This window comes from Phyllobates terribilis, unplaced genomic scaffold (assembly GCF_046119375.1).
Source record: "Phyllobates terribilis strain yellow unplaced genomic scaffold, ASM4611937v1 Scaffold_1__5_contigs__length_1240528914, whole genome shotgun sequence".
In the NCBI taxonomy this organism is placed as follows: domain Eukaryota; kingdom Metazoa; phylum Chordata; class Amphibia; order Anura; family Dendrobatidae; genus Phyllobates; species Phyllobates terribilis.
In genome coordinates this window covers 558,878,450-558,901,441 of record NW_027362761.1, presented here as the reverse complement: position 1 = coordinate 558,901,441, position 22,992 = coordinate 558,878,450, and the positions used below count along the sequence as shown (strand labels likewise).

At 39.2% G+C, this 22,992-nt stretch overlaps 1 protein-coding gene across 2 annotated transcripts in view; it reads left to right on the top strand.

The window, feature by feature from the left end:
* Nucleotides 1–22,992, top strand: part of ARK2C (arkadia (RNF111) C-terminal like ring finger ubiquitin ligase 2C) — a 174,220-nt gene that overhangs the window by 113,079 nt on the left and 38,149 nt on the right. For both annotated transcript variants that reach the window (XM_073680472.1, XM_073680471.1), the window contains exons 2-4: nucleotides 13,336–13,645; nucleotides 15,075–15,194; nucleotides 20,094–20,223. In XM_073680472.1, the coding sequence (XP_073536573.1) occupies nucleotides 13,336–13,645; nucleotides 15,075–15,194; nucleotides 20,094–20,223 (560 nt within the window). The remainder of the gene's footprint in view (nucleotides 1–13,335; nucleotides 13,646–15,074; nucleotides 15,195–20,093; nucleotides 20,224–22,992) is intronic.

The window sequence follows — 22,992 nt, the reverse complement described above, 5'->3', positions numbered from 1 at the left end:
AGGAGCAATATTATAGTAGTTATATTCTTGTACATAGGGGGCAGTATTATAGTAGTTATATTCTTGTACATAGGAGCATTTTATAGTAGTAATATTCTTGTACATAGAGGCAGTATTATAGTAGTTATATTCTTGTACATAGGGAGCAGTATTATAGTAATTATATTCTTGTACATAGGAGCAGTATTATAGTAGTTATATTCTTGTACATAGGAGGTAGTATTATAGTAGTTATATTCTTGGATATAGGAGCAGTATTATAGTAATTATATTCTTGTACATAGGGGGTAGTATTATAGTAGTTATATTCTTGTACATACGAGCAGTATTATAGTAGTTATATTCTTGTACATAGGGAGCAGTATTATAGTAGTTATATTCTTGTACATAGGGGGCAGTATTATAGTAGTTATATTCTTGTAAATAGGAGCAGTATTATAGTAATTATATTCTTGTACATAGGAGCAGTATTATAGTAGTTACATTCTTGTACATAGGAGGTAGTATTATAGTAGTTATATTCTTGGATATAGGAGCAGTATTATAGTAATTATATTCTTGTACATAGGGAACAGTATTATAGTAGTTATATTCTTGTACATACGAGCAGTATTATAGTAGTTATATTCTTGTACATAGGGAGCAGTATTATAGTAGTTATATTCTTGTACATAGGGGACAGTATTATAATAGTTATATACTTGTATATAGCAGCAGTATTATAGTAGTTATATTCTTGTACATAGAAGCAGGATTATAGTAGTTATATTCTAGTACATAGGAGCAATATTATAGTAGTTATATTCTTGTACATAGGGGGCAGTATTATAGTAGTTATATTCTTGTACATAGGAGCATTTTATAGTAGTAATATTCTTGTACATAGAGGCAGTATTATAGTAGTTATATTCTTGTACATAGGGAGCAGTATTATAGTAATTATATTCTTGTACATAGGAGCAGTATTATAGTAGTTATATTCTTGTACATAGGAGGTAGTATTATAGTAGTTATATTCTTGGATATAGGAGCAGTATTATAGTAATTATATTCTTGTACATAGGGGGCAGTATTATAGTAGTTATTTTCTTGTACATACGAGCAGTATTATAGTAGTTATATTCTTGTACATAGGGAGCAGTATTATAGTAGTTATATTCTTGTACATAGGGGGCAGTATTATAGTAGTTATATTCTTGTAAATAGGAGCAGTATTATAGTAATTATATTCTTGTACATAGGAGCAGTATTATAGTAGTTATATTCTTGTACATAGGAGGTAGTATTATAGTAGTTATATTCTTGGATATAGGAGCAGTATTATAGTAATTATATTCTTGTACATAGGGGGCAGTATTATAGTAGTTATATTCTTGTACATACGAGCAGTATTATAGTAGTTATATTCTTGTACATAGGGAGCAGTATTATAGTAGTTATATTCTTGTACATAGGGGACAGTATTATAATAGTTATATACTTGTATATAGCAGCAGTATTATAGTAGTTATATTCTTGTACATAGAAGCAGGATTATAGTAGTTATATTCTAGTACATAGGAGCAATATTATAGTAGTTATATTCTTGTACATAGGGGGCAGTATTACAGTAGTTATATTCTTGTACATAGGAGCATTTTATAGTAGTAATATTCTTGTACATAGAGGCAGTATTATAGTAGTTATATTCTTGTACATAGGGAGCAGTATTATAGTAATTATATTCTTGTACATAGGAGCAGTATTATAGTAGTTATATTCTTGTACATAGGAGGTAGTATTATAGTAGTTATATTCTTGGATATAGGAGCAGTATTATAGTAATTATATTCTTGTACATAGGGGGCAGTATTATAGTAGTTATATTCTTGTACATATGAGCAGTATTATAGTAGTAATATTCTTGTACATAGAGGCAGTATTATAGTAGTTATATTCTTGTACATAGGGAGCAGTATTATAGTAATTATATTCTTGTACATAGGAGCAATATTATAGTAGTTATATTCTTGTACATAGGGGGCAGTATTATAGTAGTTATATTCTTGTACATAGGAGCATTTTATAGTAGTAATATTCTTGTACATAGAGGCAGTATTATAGTAGTTATATTCTTGTACATAGGGAGCAGTATTATAGTAATTATATTCTTGTACATAGGAGCAGTATTATAGTAGTTATATTCTTGTACATAGGAGGTAGTATTATAGTAGTTATATTCTTGGATATAGGAGCAGTATTATAGTAATTATATTCTTGTACATAGGGGGCAGTATTATAGTAGTTATTTTCTTGTACATACGAGCAGTATTATAGTAGTTATATTCTTGTACATAGGGAGCAGTATTATAGTAGTTATATTCTTGTACATAGGGGGCAGTATTATAGTAGTTATATTCTTGTAAATAGGAGCAGTATTATAGTAATTATATTCTTGTACATAGGAGCAGTATTATAGTAGTTATATTCTTGTACATAGGAGGTAGTATTATAGTAGTTATATTCTTGGATATAGGAGCAGTATTATAGTAATTATATTCTTGTACATAGGGGGCAGTATTATAGTAGTTATATTCTTGTACATACGAGCAGTATTATAGTAGTTATATTCTTGTACATAGGGAGCAGTATTATAGTAGTTATATTCTTGTACATAGGGGACAGTATTATAATAGTTATATACTTGTATATAGCAGCAGTATTATAGTAGTTATATTCTTGTACATAGAAGCAGGATTATAGTAGTTATATTCTAGTACATAGGAGCAATATTATAGTAGTTATATTCTTGTACATAGGGGGCAGTATTACAGTAGTTATATTCTTGTACATAGGAGCATTTTATAGTAGTAATATTCTTGTACATAGAGGCAGTATTATAGTAGTTATATTCTTGTACATAGGGAGCAGTATTATAGTAATTATATTCTTGTACATAGGAGCAGTATTATAGTAGTTATATTCTTGTACATAGGAGGTAGTATTATAGTAGTTATATTCTTGGATATAGGAGCAGTATTATAGTAATTATATTCTTGTACATAGGGGGCAGTATTATAGTAGTTATATTCTTGTACATATGAGCAGTATTATAGTAGTTATATTCTTGTACATAGGGAGCAGTATTATAGTAGTTATATTCTTGTACATAGGGGCAGTATTATAGTAGTTATATTCTTGTACATAGGAGGTAGTATTATAGTAGTTATATTCTTGGATATAGGAGCAGTATTATAGTAATTATATTCTTGTACATAGGGGCAGTATTGTAGTAGTTATATTCTTGTACATACGAGCAGTATTATAGTAGTTATATTCTTGTAAATAGGAGCAGTATTATAGTAATCATATTCTTGTACATAGGAGCAGTATTATAGTAGTTATATTCTTGTACATAGGAGGTAGTATTATAGTAGTTATATTCTTGGATATAGGAGCAGTATTATAGTAATTATATTCTTGTACATAGGGGGCAGTATTATAGTAGTTATATTCTTGTACATACGAGCAGTATTATAGTAGTTATATTCTTGTACATAGGGAGCAGTATTATAGTAGTTATATTCTTGTACATAGGGGGCAGTATTATAGTAGTTATATTCTTGTAAATAGGAGCAGTATTATAGTAATTATATTCTTGTACATAGGAGCAGTATTATAGTAGTTATATTCTTGTACATCGGAGGTAGTATTATAGTAGTTATATTCTTGGATATAGGAGCAGTATTATAGTAATTATATTCTTGTACATAGGGGGCAGTATTATAGTAGTTATATTCTTGTACATACGAGCAGTATTATAGTAGTTATATTCTTGTACATAGGGAGCAGTATTATAGTAGTTATATTCTTGTACATAGGGGGCAGTATTATAGTAGTTATATTCCTGGACATAGGGGGCAGTATTATAGTAGTTATATTCTTGTCCATAGAAGCAGGATTATAGTAGTTATATTCTTGTACATACGAGCAGTATTATAGTAGTTATATTCTTGTACATAGGAAGCAGTATTATAGTAGTTATATTCTTGTACATAAGGGCCAGTATTATAATAGTTATATTCTTGTACATAGAAGCAGGATTATAGTAGTTATATTCTTGTACATAGGGAGCAGTATTATATTCTTGTACATAGGGGGCAGTATTATAATAGTTATATGTTTGTATATATCAGCAGTATTATAGAAGTTATATTCTTGTACATAGGGGGCAGTATTATAGTAGTTATATTGTTGTACATAGGGGGCAGTATTATAGCAGCTATATTCCTGTACATAGAAGCAGTATTATAGTAGTTATATTCTTGTACATAGGAGCAGTATTATAGTAGTTATATTCTTGTACATAGGAGGTAGTATTATAGTAGTTATATTCTTGTACATAGAAGCAGTATTATAGTAGTTATATTCTTGCACATAGGGACAGTATTATAGTAATTATATTGTTGTACATAGGGGGCAATATTATAGTAGTTATATTCTTGTACGTAGGAGCAGTATTATAGTAGCTATATTCTTGTACATAGGGGGCAATATTATAGTAATTATATTCTTGTACATAGGAGGTAGTATTATAGTAGTTATATTCTTGGATATAGGAGCAGTATTATAGTAATTATATTCTTGTACATAGGGGGCAGTATTATAGTAGTTATATTCTTGTACATACGAGCAGTATTATAGTAGTTATATTCTTGTACATAGGGAGCAGTATTATAGTAGTTATATTCTTGTACATAGGGGACAGTACTATAATAGTTATATACTTGTATATAGCAGCAGTATTATAGTAGTTATATTCTTGTACATAGAAGCAGGATTATAGTAGTTATATTCTAGTACATAGGAGCAATATTATAGTAGTTATATTCTTGTACATAGGGGCAGTAGTATAGTAGTTATATTCTTGTACATAGGAGCATTTTATAGTAGTAATATTCTTGTACATAGAGGCAGTATTATAGTAGTTATATTCTTGTACATAGAGGCAGTATTATAGTAGTTATATTCTTGTACATAGGAGCAGTTTATAGTAGTAATATTCTTGTACATAGAGGCAGTATTATAGTAGTTATATTCTTGTACATAGGTGCAGTATTATAGTAGTTATATCCTTGTGCATAGGAGGCAATATTATAGTAGTTATATTCTTGCACATAGGGAGCAGTATTATAGTAGTTATATTCTTGTACATAGGAGGCAGTATTATAGTAGTTATATTCTTGTACATAGGAGCAGTATTATAGTAGTAATATTCTTGTACATAGAGGCTGTATTATAGTAGTTATATTCTTGCACATAGAGAACAGCAATATAGCAGTATTTTTCTTGTTCATACATGGCATTATGATTACTTACAGCTGTAAGTATTTAACAGAGCGGAGATTGGCTATACTGAGATTTCCTCTTTTTTTTGAGGATCCAGCATGTCGATTTCTTACACGAAGACCCTACTGAGTTTCACATGAATGGCAAAATTCTTTCCAATGCAATAATGCTTCAGAAAATATGAATTTTGTGCCCAGGAGATCCAACAGGACAGTTTGGGCTTTTTACCATGATGACAACGAGGGCGAAAATAATCTTATTTGCACCTCCATGAAATATCACATCAGTGACAAATAAATATCCCTTAATGTGCATTTTCACAGTGATCCTTCTCTTTTCTCAACATTTCTACTCATGTATCAGGGGAAACAGGATGAGCCGTTCTGTAGAATTTTTTTCGTCACCTTTGCTGATAATGAGTCCCTTTATGCTATTGCCCCCCTCCTCGTCCTTCTAAAGGTGGCACAGGGTTCAGACAAAGCAGGATATATTGGAAAATTGTTGCTGCGTCTAACCCCTCCGAAGTTTTGCAGATTATGTAGATACAAATTAAATAGAAAGACATTAGTTTATGAATGTGGGTGATGCTTGATTAGTAGCTGAATGGAGCTAGTGTCTCTTTAACTTTTGGTGAGATGCTGCTGTGTCCTTTAATTGAAGCCAAGTCATGTCCAGTTGCTCTGCGATTTGTCTTACAGCAGCTGTTTCTCCGTGCAGCAGGTGCTGCGCTGCTTCGTCACTGTACACCACGTGTGTAGAGTACACTGGCTGTAAAAAGGATCATGTAGTGACTGTGCAGTAATATATTATAATTTACAAATACTACTGCTCTGTAGTGCTGATATGGTGTACAGTCGTGGCCAATAGTTTAGCATTTTCCAGCATGATGGAGTAACTATATTATAAGGCAAAAGTGAAATAAAAAACATTGACATTTTGGGTCCATGACCAGGAAACTCCCAATATCTCAGTCCCATTGAGAACCTGTGGTCAATCCTCAAAAAGTGGAAGGACAAAAACACACAGAAATTGTAATAAACTCCAAGCACTGATGAGACGATAAAGAGGGGTCATCAGTCAGGACTTGCAGGGCCGGCGTCACCAACCTGCGCATCCGGGCAAGGGCCGGAGTCCTGGATAAATGCAGAGGCCTACTCGCCATCGAGGACACTGGCACTTGACGTGTGGGACCCGTGAGTAGGGGGGTTCCGGTACCAGCACCGGCCTTCCCCCTCATCGTACTTTCAACTGTTTCGGCATCCTTGATGCCAATATTGTTGAAAACTGTAATGGGAGAGAGAGCCGTCAGCTAACGCTCCCTTTTCCATCATTCCCCCTCTGCGTCCTCTGTGCCGAGCAGTGCAGAGGGTCAGAAGATGCTGAGGAGACCGGAGCAGCGGGGGAACAGGGAGAGGTAAGTATTTGTCTATTTTTTTATGTATGGAGCAATATGTATGGCCCATTATACTGTATGGAGCACCCTTGGCAAAAAGTGTCCTCTTCCTCCTCCACAGCCGGGGCAGCGCATGGCAGTGACGTCATGAGCGGCCACAACGGAGATGCCGACGTCAGTCGCCGGCCTCTGATTTGGCCTGGTCTCTGCACTGCAATAAATTATCCCCACAAGCACATCCTAGGAACCTAGAAAGAATAAAATGCTGTGTAAACATAATGGGTATGTACGTAGCTATATGAAGTAATTCTCAGGGTTCATTTTTCTTGATCCCATTGTAAGGTGCCCCAGCGAGGTAGTCGTGAGCAAGCTGTGGCCCCTGCTCGCTCTGGCACTCTACAGACAGAGTGTGTCCTCCCTCTGGTATACTACAGTGTATGTGGTGTTTTCCACTTACTTCAGACCAGCCGGTCGCATCTGTCTCCAGGAATTTCTCTTCTGGAACCAGGGTAGCAATAAACTCAGAAGACACGAGGTTCATAACAATAACTGGGACTTTACTGGGCAAGTATGTACAATATTTACAGGCAGATATAATGGATAAGGCCCAACGGGTTGTCATCTTTCCCACTGGTACATGACACAACTTCAGCCCTGGTTCCCAATTTAGGTGAAGCACCTCTGGTTGCTTATTCTCTAGCCCTAGAGAATCTTCTTCACCAATGACAGTATATCCGGATCCTAGTTCTCCCTACATCTTAGGTTTGAGTCCTGACTTCTTCTGCAGCCTGCAGACAGAATGTGCCCCCAAGTCCTCAATGACTCTTTTGAGTTTCCCAGGTCGGCTAAGGGGACTCTTGTGGAGGGATTCTTCTCCTTGGTGATCCACTGTCTGGGGTATGGGGCTCACGTCTGCCCTAGCACCCAATATACCGAGGCTGCCTGTACTGTCTCAAGTACTATCTCTCATTGACCATTCACTTCCTGCTTCTGCAAACTAACCAAAGATTTCCTCAGGTGCCCACCCTCCTCTATAGGCTGTCCTCACACACAGTTAACTCCCTCACTGCTCTAAGTGCCTGCAATGCTATTGGCAAACTTAACCTGTCATCTGCATTCGGGACAGTGGCATCTTGTGGTTGGTTACCAATACTACAGCCCACAAGGAAACATATCAGGGACAAAGCATTTGTTCACATCCTGTGCTCAATCATAGCACTGGGTTCCCTCTCCTTCTCCTGAGCTGGATTAATAATAATAATAATAATAATAATAATAATATTTTTTTTTTATCTATATTGCGCCAACCTATTTACAATTAAGTAGGGACATATACAGACAATATAAACAATACAATGTACCATATTTCAACAGTTTCAGGAGGATTGAGGGCCCTGCTCACAAGCTTACAAACTATATGGAAATGGGGGAAACACAATAGGAAGAACATGGTCATCAGCCAGTATCCGTCTAAGGGCAGTTACCGTGTTCTATTCGGTGCATGGAGGATGTGGAGACAGATGAATACGCAGGGGCAGATTAAGATTAACATTTAGGAGGGAACAGGGGAGAGTTAGGTTGGTGAGCTGAGGTGGTAGGCTTGTCTAAACAGATGTGTTTTTAAAGCACGTTTGAAGACGTGGGGGCTAAATATCAGTATCACAGCTAACCCTTTAACGGGACCTAACTACAGCCCAGATATAGCTCTTGGGAATATGCTTTTTAACTATTTTACTACCAGAAGGAAACTACTTCCTTCACCACTAATACACCATGTCCCAAAGTGTTTTGCCACACTGGTTCATCTGGGGACTATCACAGTCATGGAGCCATACAAGAAATGAGAGGTACTGCTGATGGGAGATACAGATCCTGGGGCCACAGCGACACAAAGTGTTCTCTTTGGTATTAGCACCTCTCTGCTAGTTTCTTTCTTCTTCTTGGAGTGACCGGTTTTGGTCTTATGTTTTAATGCAGATCTAATTATTTTAAAGGTTTTTTGTTTGTATCACACAGAGCATTAATAATGAGTGTCATAGGATGTGCAAATATCAGAACTGTCTAATCGTCTCATACATTGAAAAGTAGCCAGATCGTACAGATTATAAAATTCTGGATTACGGCATTATAGATGATGATATCATGGGTTATGTGGCTACAGATTATGTTACTTTGGGATATGCTGATATAGATTATAGTATTATACGGTATGATATCATGGTTCACACCATGATAGATGATGACATTATGGGCTATGATATCAGTTATGGGTTATAAAATGAAGCGTTAGTGTAGTGTACATTACGATCACATGGAATAGGACATTATGAATGTCATAAATTATGATGGTTAGCATATGTTATGACATTCTGAATATGACAGTATAGATTATTATGTTGTGAAATTTAATATTGAAGATTATATCGAGCCCATGTTCCCACATACTGTACAGTAGTGCATAGATGGCATTTTTTTTGCACAGTAAATAATTAACAGAGTGCTTGAATGGGGGTGCGTTATTCTATACACCCATCAACACCCTGGTGATATGACAGCGGAGCGCTGATGGTTTGCTATTGTGAGCTGGTTACTTGGATGCAACATCGCAGACAATGAGGAGACAGTGGTACTGAACCAACACTATTTATTTGACTAACACAGAAGGGAAATCTATCTATCACTATATATATATGAAAGTAAGCACTATATGGTGGGTTACAGTCACAGGGTCAATACAGTATGTTATGACACTATCAGAACACATTGTTGTGACTAAATATAATATCTATGCAACGTTCTATGATCAGGATGGTTCTCTGCTACAGCTACTGGCACTGCTTACGGTCTTCTACTGGCGTGGGGCACGGTCTTCTACTGGCGCTGCTTAGGATCTTCTACTGGTGCTGCTTATGGTCTTCTATTGGCGCTGCTTACAGTCTTCTACTGGCGTGGGGCACAGTCTTCCACTGGGGCAGCTTATGGTCTTCTACTGGCACTAGTTATGGTCTTCTACTGGCACTGTTTACAGTCTTCTACTGGCGGTGCTTACAGTCTTCTACTGGAGCTGCATACGGACTTCTACTCACACTGCTTACGGTCTTCTACTGGTGCTTCTTATAGTCTTCTACTGGGACTGCGTACGGTCTTCTACTTGCACTGCTTTTGGTCGTCTACTGGCGTGGGGCACGGTCTTCTACTGGATCTGCTTACGGTCTTCTACTGGAGCTGCATACAGTCTTCTACTCACACTGCTTACGGTCTTCTACTGGTGCTTCTTATAGTCTTCTACTGGGACTACGTACGGTCTTCTACTTGCACTGCTTATGGTCGTCTACTGGCGTGGGGCACGGTCTTCTACAGGTGCTGTTTACGGTCTTCTTCTGGCACTAGTCATGGTTCTTCTACTGGGGCTGGCCACAGATCTTCCTTATATCTCAGGCCCTCTGCAGCATCTGACCACTCTCAAACTCTTCTGTGGCGATGGTGGCTGTAAGCCCACCTCGCAGCCACATTACCTGCCTGGTACAGGTTCTGGTGCCAACTTCGGCCTTCTCGGCCCAGCCAGGCATTTTATAATTAGTAACTGCGACACAGGTGTCACGTGACCTGACACTGCCTTTAACCTCTTCCCAGGGAACATGCGCTTCCACTCTTGGGGTTCCTAGTACTATAATTCATTCTTTACTTTCATTTTTGACCAGCAGATTTGCTCACCCCTAATTATACTTTTAGTTACAACAGCATAGATTGTGATACTGTAAGGATGGTGAACTGTGCTGAAGCCTTCCTACCCCTGAAAACACTAATTGCACTCAGTGTATTGTGTAGTGTGAATAATGTCTTGCATCTTTTGTATTATGTATAATGTGCATATATATATATATATATATATATATATATATATATATATATATACAGTGGGTACGGAAAGTATTCAGACTCCTTTAAATTTTTCACTCTTTGTTTCATTGCAGCCATTTGGTAAATTCTAAAAAGTTCATTTTTTTTCTCATTAAAGTCCACTGTGCACCACATCTTAACTGAAAAAAAACAGAAATGTAGAAATTTTTGCAAATTTATTAAAAAAGAAAAACTGAAATATCACATGGTCAACAGTAGTGACAATAGGGTAAGTTAAGACAGAGGAGTTAATGTTAGCCCATACATTACGCGGGAGGGGTTAAAGTGTTAAGGCAAGTGACTGCTTCCTGTTAGTGCTTGTTGGAGTTTGTTGTGCAAAGTGAGCAGTGCTGCTGTTAGCGTGATCCACAGTAAGAGGAGATCAAAGGTTAGGGATAGCGAGATCCTAAAGAGAGAGAGTGACTGATGAGACAGAGTGGCTTCCAGAAAAGGGTTCTTGTAGAGGTCACCGAGTCACGAATCCGAGAGCTTGTAATGCAGAAGCTAATGGACCTAAGCAGGACTGAATACGATGGACTAGTGGGGGTCCCGAATGTGGGGGTTCCAGGGTGCTAGTAGAAGAATCAGGACATGGAACCGTAGAGCAAGTAAGGAGACTTGCTGATCAGGACTGTAGCGTTAAAGCTGGGTTGTGGCAAAGTATTGCCGTGCTACAATACTATGGAATATGATTATATAGCAGAGATGATTGAAGCCACTCGTAGGACCCTGGTCCGGTGGCCAGGTCAGTATTCCATGGTTGCTGGATAGGGGAGCTGAGAACAATTCGGATCTCTGTGGCTCCTCTTTTTTTTGATCAGCTGGCCTGGCGTAACATCATGCTAGATGGCTTCATAGCTAATCAAAAGAGGAGCCTGCAGGTATAAGGGGGTTCGAAGGGCTCCCATCCAGCGGCCACGGTGCTGCACCAGGGTACTGCAAATCTAATCGCTCATCTCTGCTCTATAGATGAAGATGTTGTGGAATGTGGAAGCCTAAATTATGATATTACAGGATATAATAGAAGATGATATAGAAGATAGAAGATGATATTATGGATCATGGAAGCACAGATCTTGATATTATTGGTTATTACAGTGTAGATAATGATATTGCGAGCTGTTGCTTTAGTACCTGACCGTCTTGCCCACATGGCATTTACCGCATTATGTTGTCTTATGTGTAGCTGCGATATTTCTCTGGATCTCGAGAAGACGTTTCTAGGCGTCATTACACATAGACTAATATACAGGATTCTCTACAGAAAATGGCTTCAAATAACATTCACAAATTGTCTCGCCGCTGCGTTAGGGCGCGGTGGAAACATTTGCTTGGGGCTATGATTATGTTACTGTATGCTCCAGTTTTCCCGGACAGTCCTCCGTCATGAACTTGCAATATTTTATCTTCTCATAGTCCTTCATGTGACCTAGTAGATGGTTTGTTAAGAACATGTATCTCTTTTTTGTGTTTATATACCGCATGTAAATTCTTAGATATCTGATTATCTGAACCCGAAACTTTAGCTCTACTTTTTATTTTTAATTTTCCAAATGATCAGAATCTTTCTTTTGGCATGCTTGGTAAATTCAATAGTCTACAATCGTAATGTCCATATGATTTAAAATTAATATATAATGGTGGCTCATAATGTCCTACTGCAATGTCAGTGCCTTGTTCCCAAATAACCTTGTGACTCGTGCACATGTCCGTATTTTGGCTCAGAGTGGGATCGGACAAAACATCGGATCACACTCAGACCAATGTTAGTCTATAGGGCCGTGCACATGTCAGATTTTTTCCTCGGACCAGCTCAAATCACTGCATGCCCGAGTTTAATCGGATATGCGGATCACACTCGGCCATGCGAGTCAATGAGTGCGTGGAAACCATTGAGCTGCACTCAGATGACATCTGAGTGCAGTCCACTTTCCATGGACTAATAGAATAGAGAGGAAGGAGAAATTATTTTTCTCCATCTTCTGCTCATCTAAGAGAATCGGAGCACACTATACTCACACTGAGTTTGATCAGAGTGTGAATTGCATAATCGAACCGATTCCCTCGGATGAGAGAATACATCTGACCCTAGCCTTATAGCAACTATGTAATGGTGCTATATAATTCCCAGATAAGACTATGTGAGTATTTGTAGCAGATTTTCCTGCACCAAAAATCAGTTTCTTGGCAGGAAAAAAACACTCCAAAATGAAACGCATTTTGATGCATTTTTTGATGCATTTTTATATATATTTTGATTAATTCGGTCCTTTCTTTTTCCTATTCAATAGAATGTTTGAAATATTAACTTGAAAAAAATGTTTTGATGGTTCAAATTTGCAAGGAAAAAATTAGCAGGGTGTGAGTGAGATCTCAAAATAAAAAAAAAAACATTCACTTTGATGGTACAGTAAAATACTTAATTTTTTTCCAAAGTAAAAAAAAAAGAACCAAAACACAATGTGTGAACAAGCCCTAAGTGTCCAAATATTACTGCCATATAGTGACGTGATACCAGATTAAAACTGCTATGCAGTTCACAAATAATGCCACTCTATAGTGCAACAATACTAATTCTCAGATCCAAATGAAGACCATTAAATGGTGAAAGCCTCAGGCCCATGTTGCTCCTCTATAATCTTCTTTCTATTGATGCACGGTTAGGGTGGTCAGTCTTACAATCCTAATTGGTTGTTATGGTTTTTGTTTTTCAGGTGCCCCATTTCAGCGTTCCCAGCATGGCCATGCTACCTCCTGCCGCCACTTTCATCTGAGCCCTCAACCTCAGCTCTCTGACTTCCCTATTCATCCTCACCCGGTTCAGCCACAACAAGGAATGACCTCTCACATGGCTACTGCTCACCAGCATAATGGACCACTGCACCAGCCCCTGCCATCTCTGACAGGTCTACAGTTTCAGGAGGTGGCAGGACCCTCCTTCCTACCTCAGGCCCTACACCAGCAATACCTTCTCCAGCAACAACTCCTGGAGGCCCAGCACCGCAGGCTAGTCACACACCCAAGGTGAGTTGCTTCATCCTTGTGGACAGGCTTGGACTGGTCCACGGGAGAACAGGGGAATCCTCCGGTGGGCCACCTTTTCAGCATGTAGCTGAAAAGTGGGGCCCTGGAGTTGGTTACTGATGGGCCCTTGGCACCCCAGTCTGACACTGCTTGTGGATATCAATAGCCAGGTTATCAAAGCGGATTTGAACTTAGCCAACACTGAGTAATCGAATGCACATTTATTCACCCCCTCCACGTCAGTATTTAGTCACGGTAGCCCAACACAGCTTTGTGGATTTTCACTTAGTTCTCTTGCAGTCTGCAGCAGGTTTTCGTTCAGGATTCATTAGATTTTACTACATTAATGTTACCTTGTACCTTCACCAGCCCTCCGTGGATGATTATCAATACACTGTCATGTTGCCATTACTAATTTTTACAATGGAGATGGTATGAGATCATAGAACTTCTTTTTCCTTTGATTTCAGAGCTTCCCATATACTTTTTCGTTAACTTTAGATGTTATATCAGTTTTTTGTTTTTTTTTAATTTTTCAACAGTTGCTTTATCTTCTATAAATATGTGACTGATGACCCCCGGTGTAAAAGCTGATATATAAGGTTTCTGGCATCTGAATCTTTTTAAAAATGAGCTGGATGAGAGAAGAGTCTGCTTACCCCAATTTCTCCCTGCCCTGCTTGTCTTCATTGATCCTTCACTTTAAGACCTTATTCAGACATCTGATTTTTTTTTTGCGTACGAGAAAATCGGATCGATTATTCTGATCGGACTCTGACCAGAGTGTGGTAAGGTTGTCGTCCGATTTTCTAGTGCATGGAGAAATTAAATAAAAAAATTAAAAAAAAATGTTTCTCCATCTTTTCCATTCTGACAGTCTGTGAAAATTGGACTGTACTCTGATGTAATCTGAGTGCAGTCTGATTTTTTTTCACGGACTCATTAACTCGCATTGCCGATTTTGATCGAAATCAACCATGTCTCTGACATTTTGCATGGACTACTCAGTCCGAGGAAAAAAATCGGACATGTAAATGGCTATGCATATGTGTTCTATACATAAAAATCACGTATATTCTATACATAAAACTCATGGGTAGCACTCATACGCAAAAAACGGACATCTGAATGAGGCCTTAGAGAGTGATCGGTCAATCAAGCTAAGCCAGACATAAATAAAAGCCAACAGGAGCCACCCAGCGGACTTTTCTCCCTGCCCTGCTCGTTTTTAATCCACAACCATTTTAGAATAAAACATTGCATTCTGTATCAAGAAAGCCTGTATGAATGTCTTGCAACTGGTGGTTCAAAAACTGTCAGGTTCCCTTTAAATGTGACTGTAGAAACATTCGTGACTGGTACTTTTTATTTTACTGTAAACAATGCAAATTACTATATTTTTTTGACTCTCTGTTGTATGGTCTGACAGGCGGACTCCAGAGCAAATATCTGTGCATCCACACCGGTTACGCCCAAGCTTTGACTTCAGCCAACAAGTACAAATTTCTCAACCTCTGGGGCCCAGGTACTTGGCTGAAGGTACAGACTGGTAAGTGTCTATTGTGTCACACCAATCATGTAGGAAACGAGAAAGGTGAAACTGATGTTAAGCATATCTGTGGAAAACCTGTTATTCACATAGGGGTTTTTCTAGTTTAGAAAATATTTTCTAGACACCTTAATGGGGTAATGGGGTATTCTGAGTGAATAGAGAGGAGTAACTCATTCAGAACTTCTATTAATGAGATGAGTTGCTACAAAGAGGCTGAAATCTGTCCTAGGGTGTCAGGTGTGAATATATACAGAAAGAAACTTTACTGCTGTGAGATGGAGATTCCTATACCATGTATTGTCGTTCAAAATGACAGGGTGAACAGCAGTGTTAGCAGCCTCTTCTTACCTTAGCACCCCTCGTATTTCCAGTATTACTTCAGAAAGACAGTGGACAGCAGTAAGAGCAGCCTCTTCTTACCTCAGCGCTCCTGGAATATCCAGTATTACATGAGAAACACAGGGTGGACAGCAGTGTGAGCAACCTCTTCTTACCTCAGCACCAATGATATCTCTAGTATTAGATCAGATAGACATAGTGGACAGCAGTGTGAGCAGTCGCTTCTCACTTCAACACTTCTGGTATCTCCAGTATTATACCAGATAGACAGGGCAGACATCAGTGTAAACAGGCACTTTTTACCTCAGCACTCCTGGTGTCTCCAGTACTTCTTCAGAAAGACAGAGTGGACATCAGTGTTAGAAGCCTCTTCTTACCTCAGCACCTATGGTATTTCCAGTATTAGATTAAATAGACATGGCAGACAGCAGTGTGAGCAGCCTATTCTTACCTCAGCACTCTTGTATTTTAATCATTAGATCAAAAACACATGGTAGACAGTGGTGTGAGCAGTCTCTTCTTACCTCAGCATCCCTGGTATCTCTAGTATTAGATCATACAGGGTGGATAGCAGTGTGAGCAGCCTCTTCTTACCTTAGCACTCCTGGTATCTCCAATATTAGATTATACATGGTGGACAGCAGTGTGAGAAGCCTCTTCTTACCTCCGCAACCCTGGTATCTCCAATATTAGATTATATATGGTGGACAGCAGTGTGAGCAGCCTGTTTCACCTCAGCACATCTGTAATCTTCAGTAATAGGTCATACATGGTGGACAATATTGTGAGCAGCCTCTTCTTTCCTCAGCACCCCTGGTATCTCCGGTAATAGATCAGATAAACAGGGTGGACAGCAAAGTGAGCAGCCTCTTCTTTCCTCAGCACCCCTGGTATCTCCAGTATTACCTCAGTTAGACAAGGTAGACAGCAGTGTGAGTAAAATCTTGTTACCTCTGCACCCCTGGTATCTCGAATATTAAATCAGAAAGACAGGATGGACAGCAGTGTGAGCATCCTCCTTTTACCCCAGCACCCTTGGTATTTACAGAATTAAATCAGATAAACAGGTTGCACAGCCATTTGAGCAGTCTATATTTACCTCAGCATTACATGTATATCCAGTATTAGATATATGCTGTATGGAGGAGAGCAGAGTGACTGGCCTCTTCTTACTTGAACACTCCTGGTATCGCCAGTATTAAATCAGATAGATATGGTGAACGGCAGTGTTATCAGCCTCTTCTTACCTCAACACTCCTGTTATCGACAGTATTAGGTCAGATAGACAAGATAGATAGCAGTGGCGCTTCACACCCTTGGTATCTCCAGTATTAGATCAGAAACTTAAAGAGATCTGGGCTTACTACGTTTGTAATCCTGTTGCCTTGCCTGCTGAAATTGAAAGAAACATTCACTATTACTAAGGGTGGCTACATGCCACACGTCAAATGGTTTCTATGCAGTATATGCAATAATATGATATGCATTTTTTGTAATAAAGATGGAACAAAATTTGGATGTTTTTATACAAGCAATTGTTATTTGCAGTTTTCTCTACCTTTTTTATTAGATCAGAAAGACAGGGTGGACAGCAGTGTGAGCAGCCTCTTCTTACTTCAGAACCCCTGATATCTCCAATATTAGATCATATATGGTGGACAGCAGTGTGAGCAGCCACTTCTTATCTCAGCACTCCTGGTATCTCCAGTAATAGATCAGACAGACATGGTGGACAACAGTGTGAGCTGCCTCATCTTACCTTAGCACCCATGGTTTTCTCCAGTATTAGATCATACAGGGTGGATGACAGTGTGAGCAGCCTATTTTTAACTCAGAATTTTAGGTATCTCCAGTAATAAATCAGACGGACATGGTGGACCACAGTGTGAGCAACCTCTTCTTACCTCAGTATTCCTGGTATCTTCAAAATTAGAACACATAGACAAGTTAGATAGCAGTGTGAACAGCCACTTCTTACTTCGCACCACTGGTATCTCCAGTATTAAATCAGAAAGACAGGGTGGACAGCAGTATGAGCAGCCACTTCTTACCTCAGCACCCCTGATATCTTCAGTACTAGATCAGATAAACTGGATGGACAGCAGTGTAAACAGCATCTTTTTACCTCTGCACTCTTGGTATTTCAATCATTAGATCAGAAAGACAGGTTGGACAGCAGTGTGAGCAGCCTTTTCTTACCTCACACCCCTGGTATCTTCAGTGTTAGATCAGAAAGACAGTTGGACAGCAGTGTGATCAGCCTTTTCTTGCCTCAAACCCCTGTTATCTTCAAGGTTAGATCATAAAGACAGGGTGGACAGGAGTGTGAGTGGCTTCTTCTTACCCCAGCACACTTGGCATCTCCAGTTTTAGATCAGATAGACAAGGTGGACAGCAATGTTAGCAGCCTCTTCTTTCCTCAGCACGACTGGCATCTGCAGTATTAGATCAGATAGACAGGGAAGACAGCGTTGTGGGCAGTTGTTTTTTTTTACCCCTTGTATCTCCATTATTAGATCAAATTGACATGGTGGACAACAGTGTGAGCAATCTCTAGTTACCATAGCATCCCTGGTGTTTCTAGTATTAGATCAGATAGAAAGGGTGGACAGCAGTGTGAGCGACCTCTTTTTACCTCAACACTCCTGGTATCTCCGGTATTAGATCAGATAGACATGGTGGACAGCAGTGTGAGCAGCCTCTTCTTACCTCATCACTCCTAGTATCTCCAGTGTTAGGTCAGTATAAAGATAGCACCTAGTCTTGACTGCTTTGCAGAAGGCATTATTTTATGAATGTGTAACTATAGTGGGTGCAGAGGTTGCAGTCGCACCCAGGCCCTGAAACTTAAGGGCCCCAAAGGGAAGCCCTGTTAGAGATTTAGCATTGGGGCCTGTGAGTTTCAAGTTACACCACTGGTATAACCAGGGGCGGACATACCATTGGTGCAACCTGTGCTGTCGCACAGAGGCCCAAGAGGTAAGGGGGCCCATTTCCACCTCCAAAATATGTGGAATTATGCATTATGGTGAGCTACTGGACTGTAAAGGGCCCATATATTGCCCCTGCACAGGGACCCTCTTCTGTCTGTGTCCACCAGTGGGTATAACCCCTATAAAATAGGTATCATCAATTGCAATAAATTAGTCTAAACAGATAATTAGGGATATTGTGCCAGACGCAGGTGAATTCAGTTACAAAAAAGATGGCAATCATTCAGATTGCAGTCATTATCAGGCCATCAGCTGCCTTCTGATGGTCACTTCAAGAAAAATCTGTTGTCTTGTTGTATACAGTGCATGGTTTTCTTCACTAATTGTCTGCATGGTCACACGTTGTCTTAAACACAAACATACGGGTAAAAGTTGTGGGGTCTTTGTAAGGTAAATGTAGCGATGCGTGCTCCTGTGTGATCTGAGCGCTTCTGGTATAAAACAGATGGAGCTTATGCTTCGGAGATGATTTACTGGCACCAGCTGTTCCCTATTCCCTTCACAATAGTAATAGTTCCACAGCGGGTTTTTTTAACAATCAGCTTTCCAGAACATTGAGCGATATGATCTCTATCCATATTTTGGAGGAAAGCATTTATAGACTCCTAGTGAGAAGCCAAACATTGGGGCTGGGCTGGCAAATGTTGGTCTCTGACACAAGAGAAAGGAAGAAGTCCCCATATTTTCAGTAATGTACCATTATGTGATGGGATCTAGGAACAAACACACGTTTTTTCATTATTTTAAAGTGGGATTTCTAAATGCATATAAGGGGCTTGTGATGTTATAACATCCCTGGTGGTCTAGAGTCGCTTAATTTAGACTAGAGAGTCTCCAGTGATCTAGGATACAAAAGGTAGGATATTGATATACATGATCTCCAGTGGTCTAGGATGACTTTGAGTTAATATCTAATATTCCTGGTGGTCCAGAGTGGATAGGTGATTAAAGGTTTTTTCCCCCAAAAAAACAAGTTATCCCTTATCCATGGGATTGGGAATAACTTGCTGATTACCGAGGGTCCAAGCATTTGGACTCCCGGTGGTCCGGACTCTTTTCAGCTTTCTCCAGAAATCCCATTGACAAAGAAAGCAATGGAGGCTGAGCATGTGCACCTCAGCTCAAATTGTCCCCTGTTTTTAGGATAGGGGGTCATTTTCTATTTTGGGTATAATAACCCTTTAATACTTAGTATCTCTATTGATCTAGGATGTAAAGAAGTAAATACTATTATATATTATCCCTGGTGGGGTTATGGGTTTAAATTAAATAACCCTTGAGGTCTAAAGCAGCTTAGTGGTTAATATCTAGTATTTCTAGTGATCAATGATAAAAAGGAGTAAATAAGCATATACATTATCCATGGTGGTTTGGTATGGTTAAGGGTTAATATATAGTACCCCTGGAGGTCTAGGGAGATGGTTGGATATAATTTAATATCCCAGGTGATCCAGAATGATTCAGTGTTTATTATGTTTTCTGAATGTAACTAGATTGTTCTACAAAACTGCTCAGAGATGAATGACCAGATTAATGAATTTTGTGCATTTTTTCCTATTTCCAGGGATCTCAGCGTGGATGCCGGTTTGACACATCCTCAGTTCCAAGTCAGACCTGTCCCACAGCACTATCCACATTACTTAACGAGTCCTCGTCTCCACCACTTTCCCAGGACCACATCTCTTACACAAATGGTGAGGAGACTTCTGGTTGGCTTTTGCTTGTGTCTTGAAAGCCCTTTGTCCTCACTTGCTTAGACCTTTGCTTTCTGGGAGGTTAGCTTTTTTTTTTTATATAGAGCTCTAAATCCTAAAACATCTTCTGTTTCCCATTTTTTGTTTGCTATTGAATGTCCATTTTGTGCCTAATGTGAAGCTCAACATTTCACGCCAATCAGGCATGTTGTCAATGTGTGAACTGTGGTGGTGCAGCCATTGGGATCCCCATCAATCCCAACATGAAGAGGACACCAGAAGAGGCCACAAGGGCAGGGTTGGACTGGCCCAACAGAGAACCGGAGAATCCTCCAGTGGGCTGTGGCTTCTCCTTCAGGAGAGTTCATAGCGCAAACCTTGCAGCTAACCTTGCAGCTGCTATGGGGCCTCTTGAGTGAGGGAGAAAGGTGGGACCTCAGAATCAAATCCTCTGGTGGGCCCAATGTTCTTCAGTCTGACACTGCACATGGGTTTGGTTCCTTGCCATTAAAAGTACTTAACGTGACCATGCACATTAGATTAATATCAGACAAAACAGCTGATTACAGCGAGACTGGCCAATGATCTAATGTCTACACAGGTTTCCCAAGAAGGATGGAGCATGTTGAATTTCAATATGCCTGCTCCTTTGTCCTAAAGGGAGGTGACTGGCAGCAGCTCTCTTTTTTGAGAACACTTGCCTGCTCAGCTTAGCCAAGTGTGTAGAGGTGATCATGACTGTTGGACAAAAACCTCTAATTTCTGTAGGAATGGCCAACCATCTAATGTGAGCAAAGAAAGATTGGGCATGTGGAATTTCAATATGCCTGCTCCTTTATTCTGAAGATAAGCATCCAGCAGAGTTATCTGAAAGGAGCTCACTTTATTGAGAACACACGGGCGAGACTCCATGGATATGATATACAATCGATGAATGCAGACAAAGCTGCTAATTTCGGTGGGGGTGGCCAATTATCTAAGGCGTACATTGATTTCCCAACTCTCATATGACATCAGATGTCAAGGAAAAGCAGAATCGGTCATGTTGCATTTCAATATTCCCAATCCTTTCTTCTCCTCTAACGTTGTCTGGCTTTGTACTGTTCACTGAGAACATATTGTAACCAACTGAGGCTCCCGTACTTTTCTCCATTCCTATATTTTGTAAACCTTTCTTTAATGGATTGATCCTATCTACATCCAGTTTGCAGATCTCGGCAAGGTCCTGACTGGTTGAGGCCATTCTGTAGTGACGGGGTTTGATGTTTAGCAATGTTTGCTTTTATGTATTTGTGCATTTAGCTTTACATATGTCCTAACAGAGCATAAGAAATTACCGTAAGAAGATATTGGGTGACGGTGGCAAATGCTGATAACCGTGTTGTGTCCACAACATTTCATTGTGTGTTTCTTGCCTAAACGGCTTTTTAATTGGGCATTTTGTGGTAAATCCAAATCCTAGGAGGGTCATGTGTATTCTCAATAATATTTTACCTTTTATACCCTATTTTGTTATTATAATTATATGGTGGAATAATCAATAAATAATGAACAGAAGGAAAAGAAATGTAATAAGTGCACCAGTATCGAAACAAACAGCCCCAAAATAATAAGGCAACCCCATTAGTTAGGAATCTGTCCTCTCTCCTGATGGATCTTTATTAGCAAATACTTCCCCTCCCAATTCTAGAGCAACTTTTCTTTGACGTTCTTTTGTTGTTCCTTCTCGAAATGCATAAAAAAAATTGACAACTGGGTGTTACCTTGTCAGTAGGGCATCTCCCTTAACACACTGTCCCATCCATTAGTCCTGATGAAGTTAGAAAAACAAGCAGTGTCTGAAATCCCCCTGACCCCCCAACCCCATGGACAGCTATGTCTATTTTTGTTGTGAGATTTATTTCTATTTTTTTTTTTTTAGATACAACGGTATATGATGTTAAAGATTGTGCTGCTGTATATTGGAAGCATGTCCTGTGCCATGAAATTTGTATATTTAGTGACTTTTTAATTTGACCCAGTTGAGTATTTGGCGCATCTTCACATGAGCAGTTAGTCTACGTGGAATGGGGTGGAAGCGTGACCTTTCTTTATCTGCTGTGCCCTCCTATCTCTTTCTTGATTTCTCGCACTTTCTCTTTGAATTGTAAGACATTTCTTCAGAAAGTAATGTATTGCACATTTTAGATCTTGTGGACCTCTTGTGTAGCTTCCTTATCATTTTGGTCCATTGTCTAATAATAACTGGCAGCGTTAAGGTCTGTTTACACAGACCACTGGGCAGCATGATACGACCGCCGATCTGTACATCTTTAACTAATGATGGTCGTTTGACTACCTGTTTACACAGGAGAACAAAGCAATGGATGTGCACTGAGCGATCGATATTAGATATAGATTTGACTACCTGTTTACACAGGAGCCCAAAGCAATGGATGCGCACTGAGCGATCGATATTAGATATAGATTTGACTACCTGTTTACACAGGAGCCCAAAGCAATGGATGCGCACTGAGTGATCAATATTAGATATAGATTTGACTAGCTGTTTACACGGGAGACCAAAACAATCAATGTGCTCTGAGCGGACTATATTAGATATAGATTTGACTACCTGTTTACACAGGAGACCAAAGCAATGGATGCGCACTGAGCGATCGATATTAGATCTAGATTTGACTACCTGTTTACACAGGAGACCAAAACAATCGATGGGCAATAAGCAGACTATATTAGATACAGATTTGATTACCTGTTTACACAAGAGAC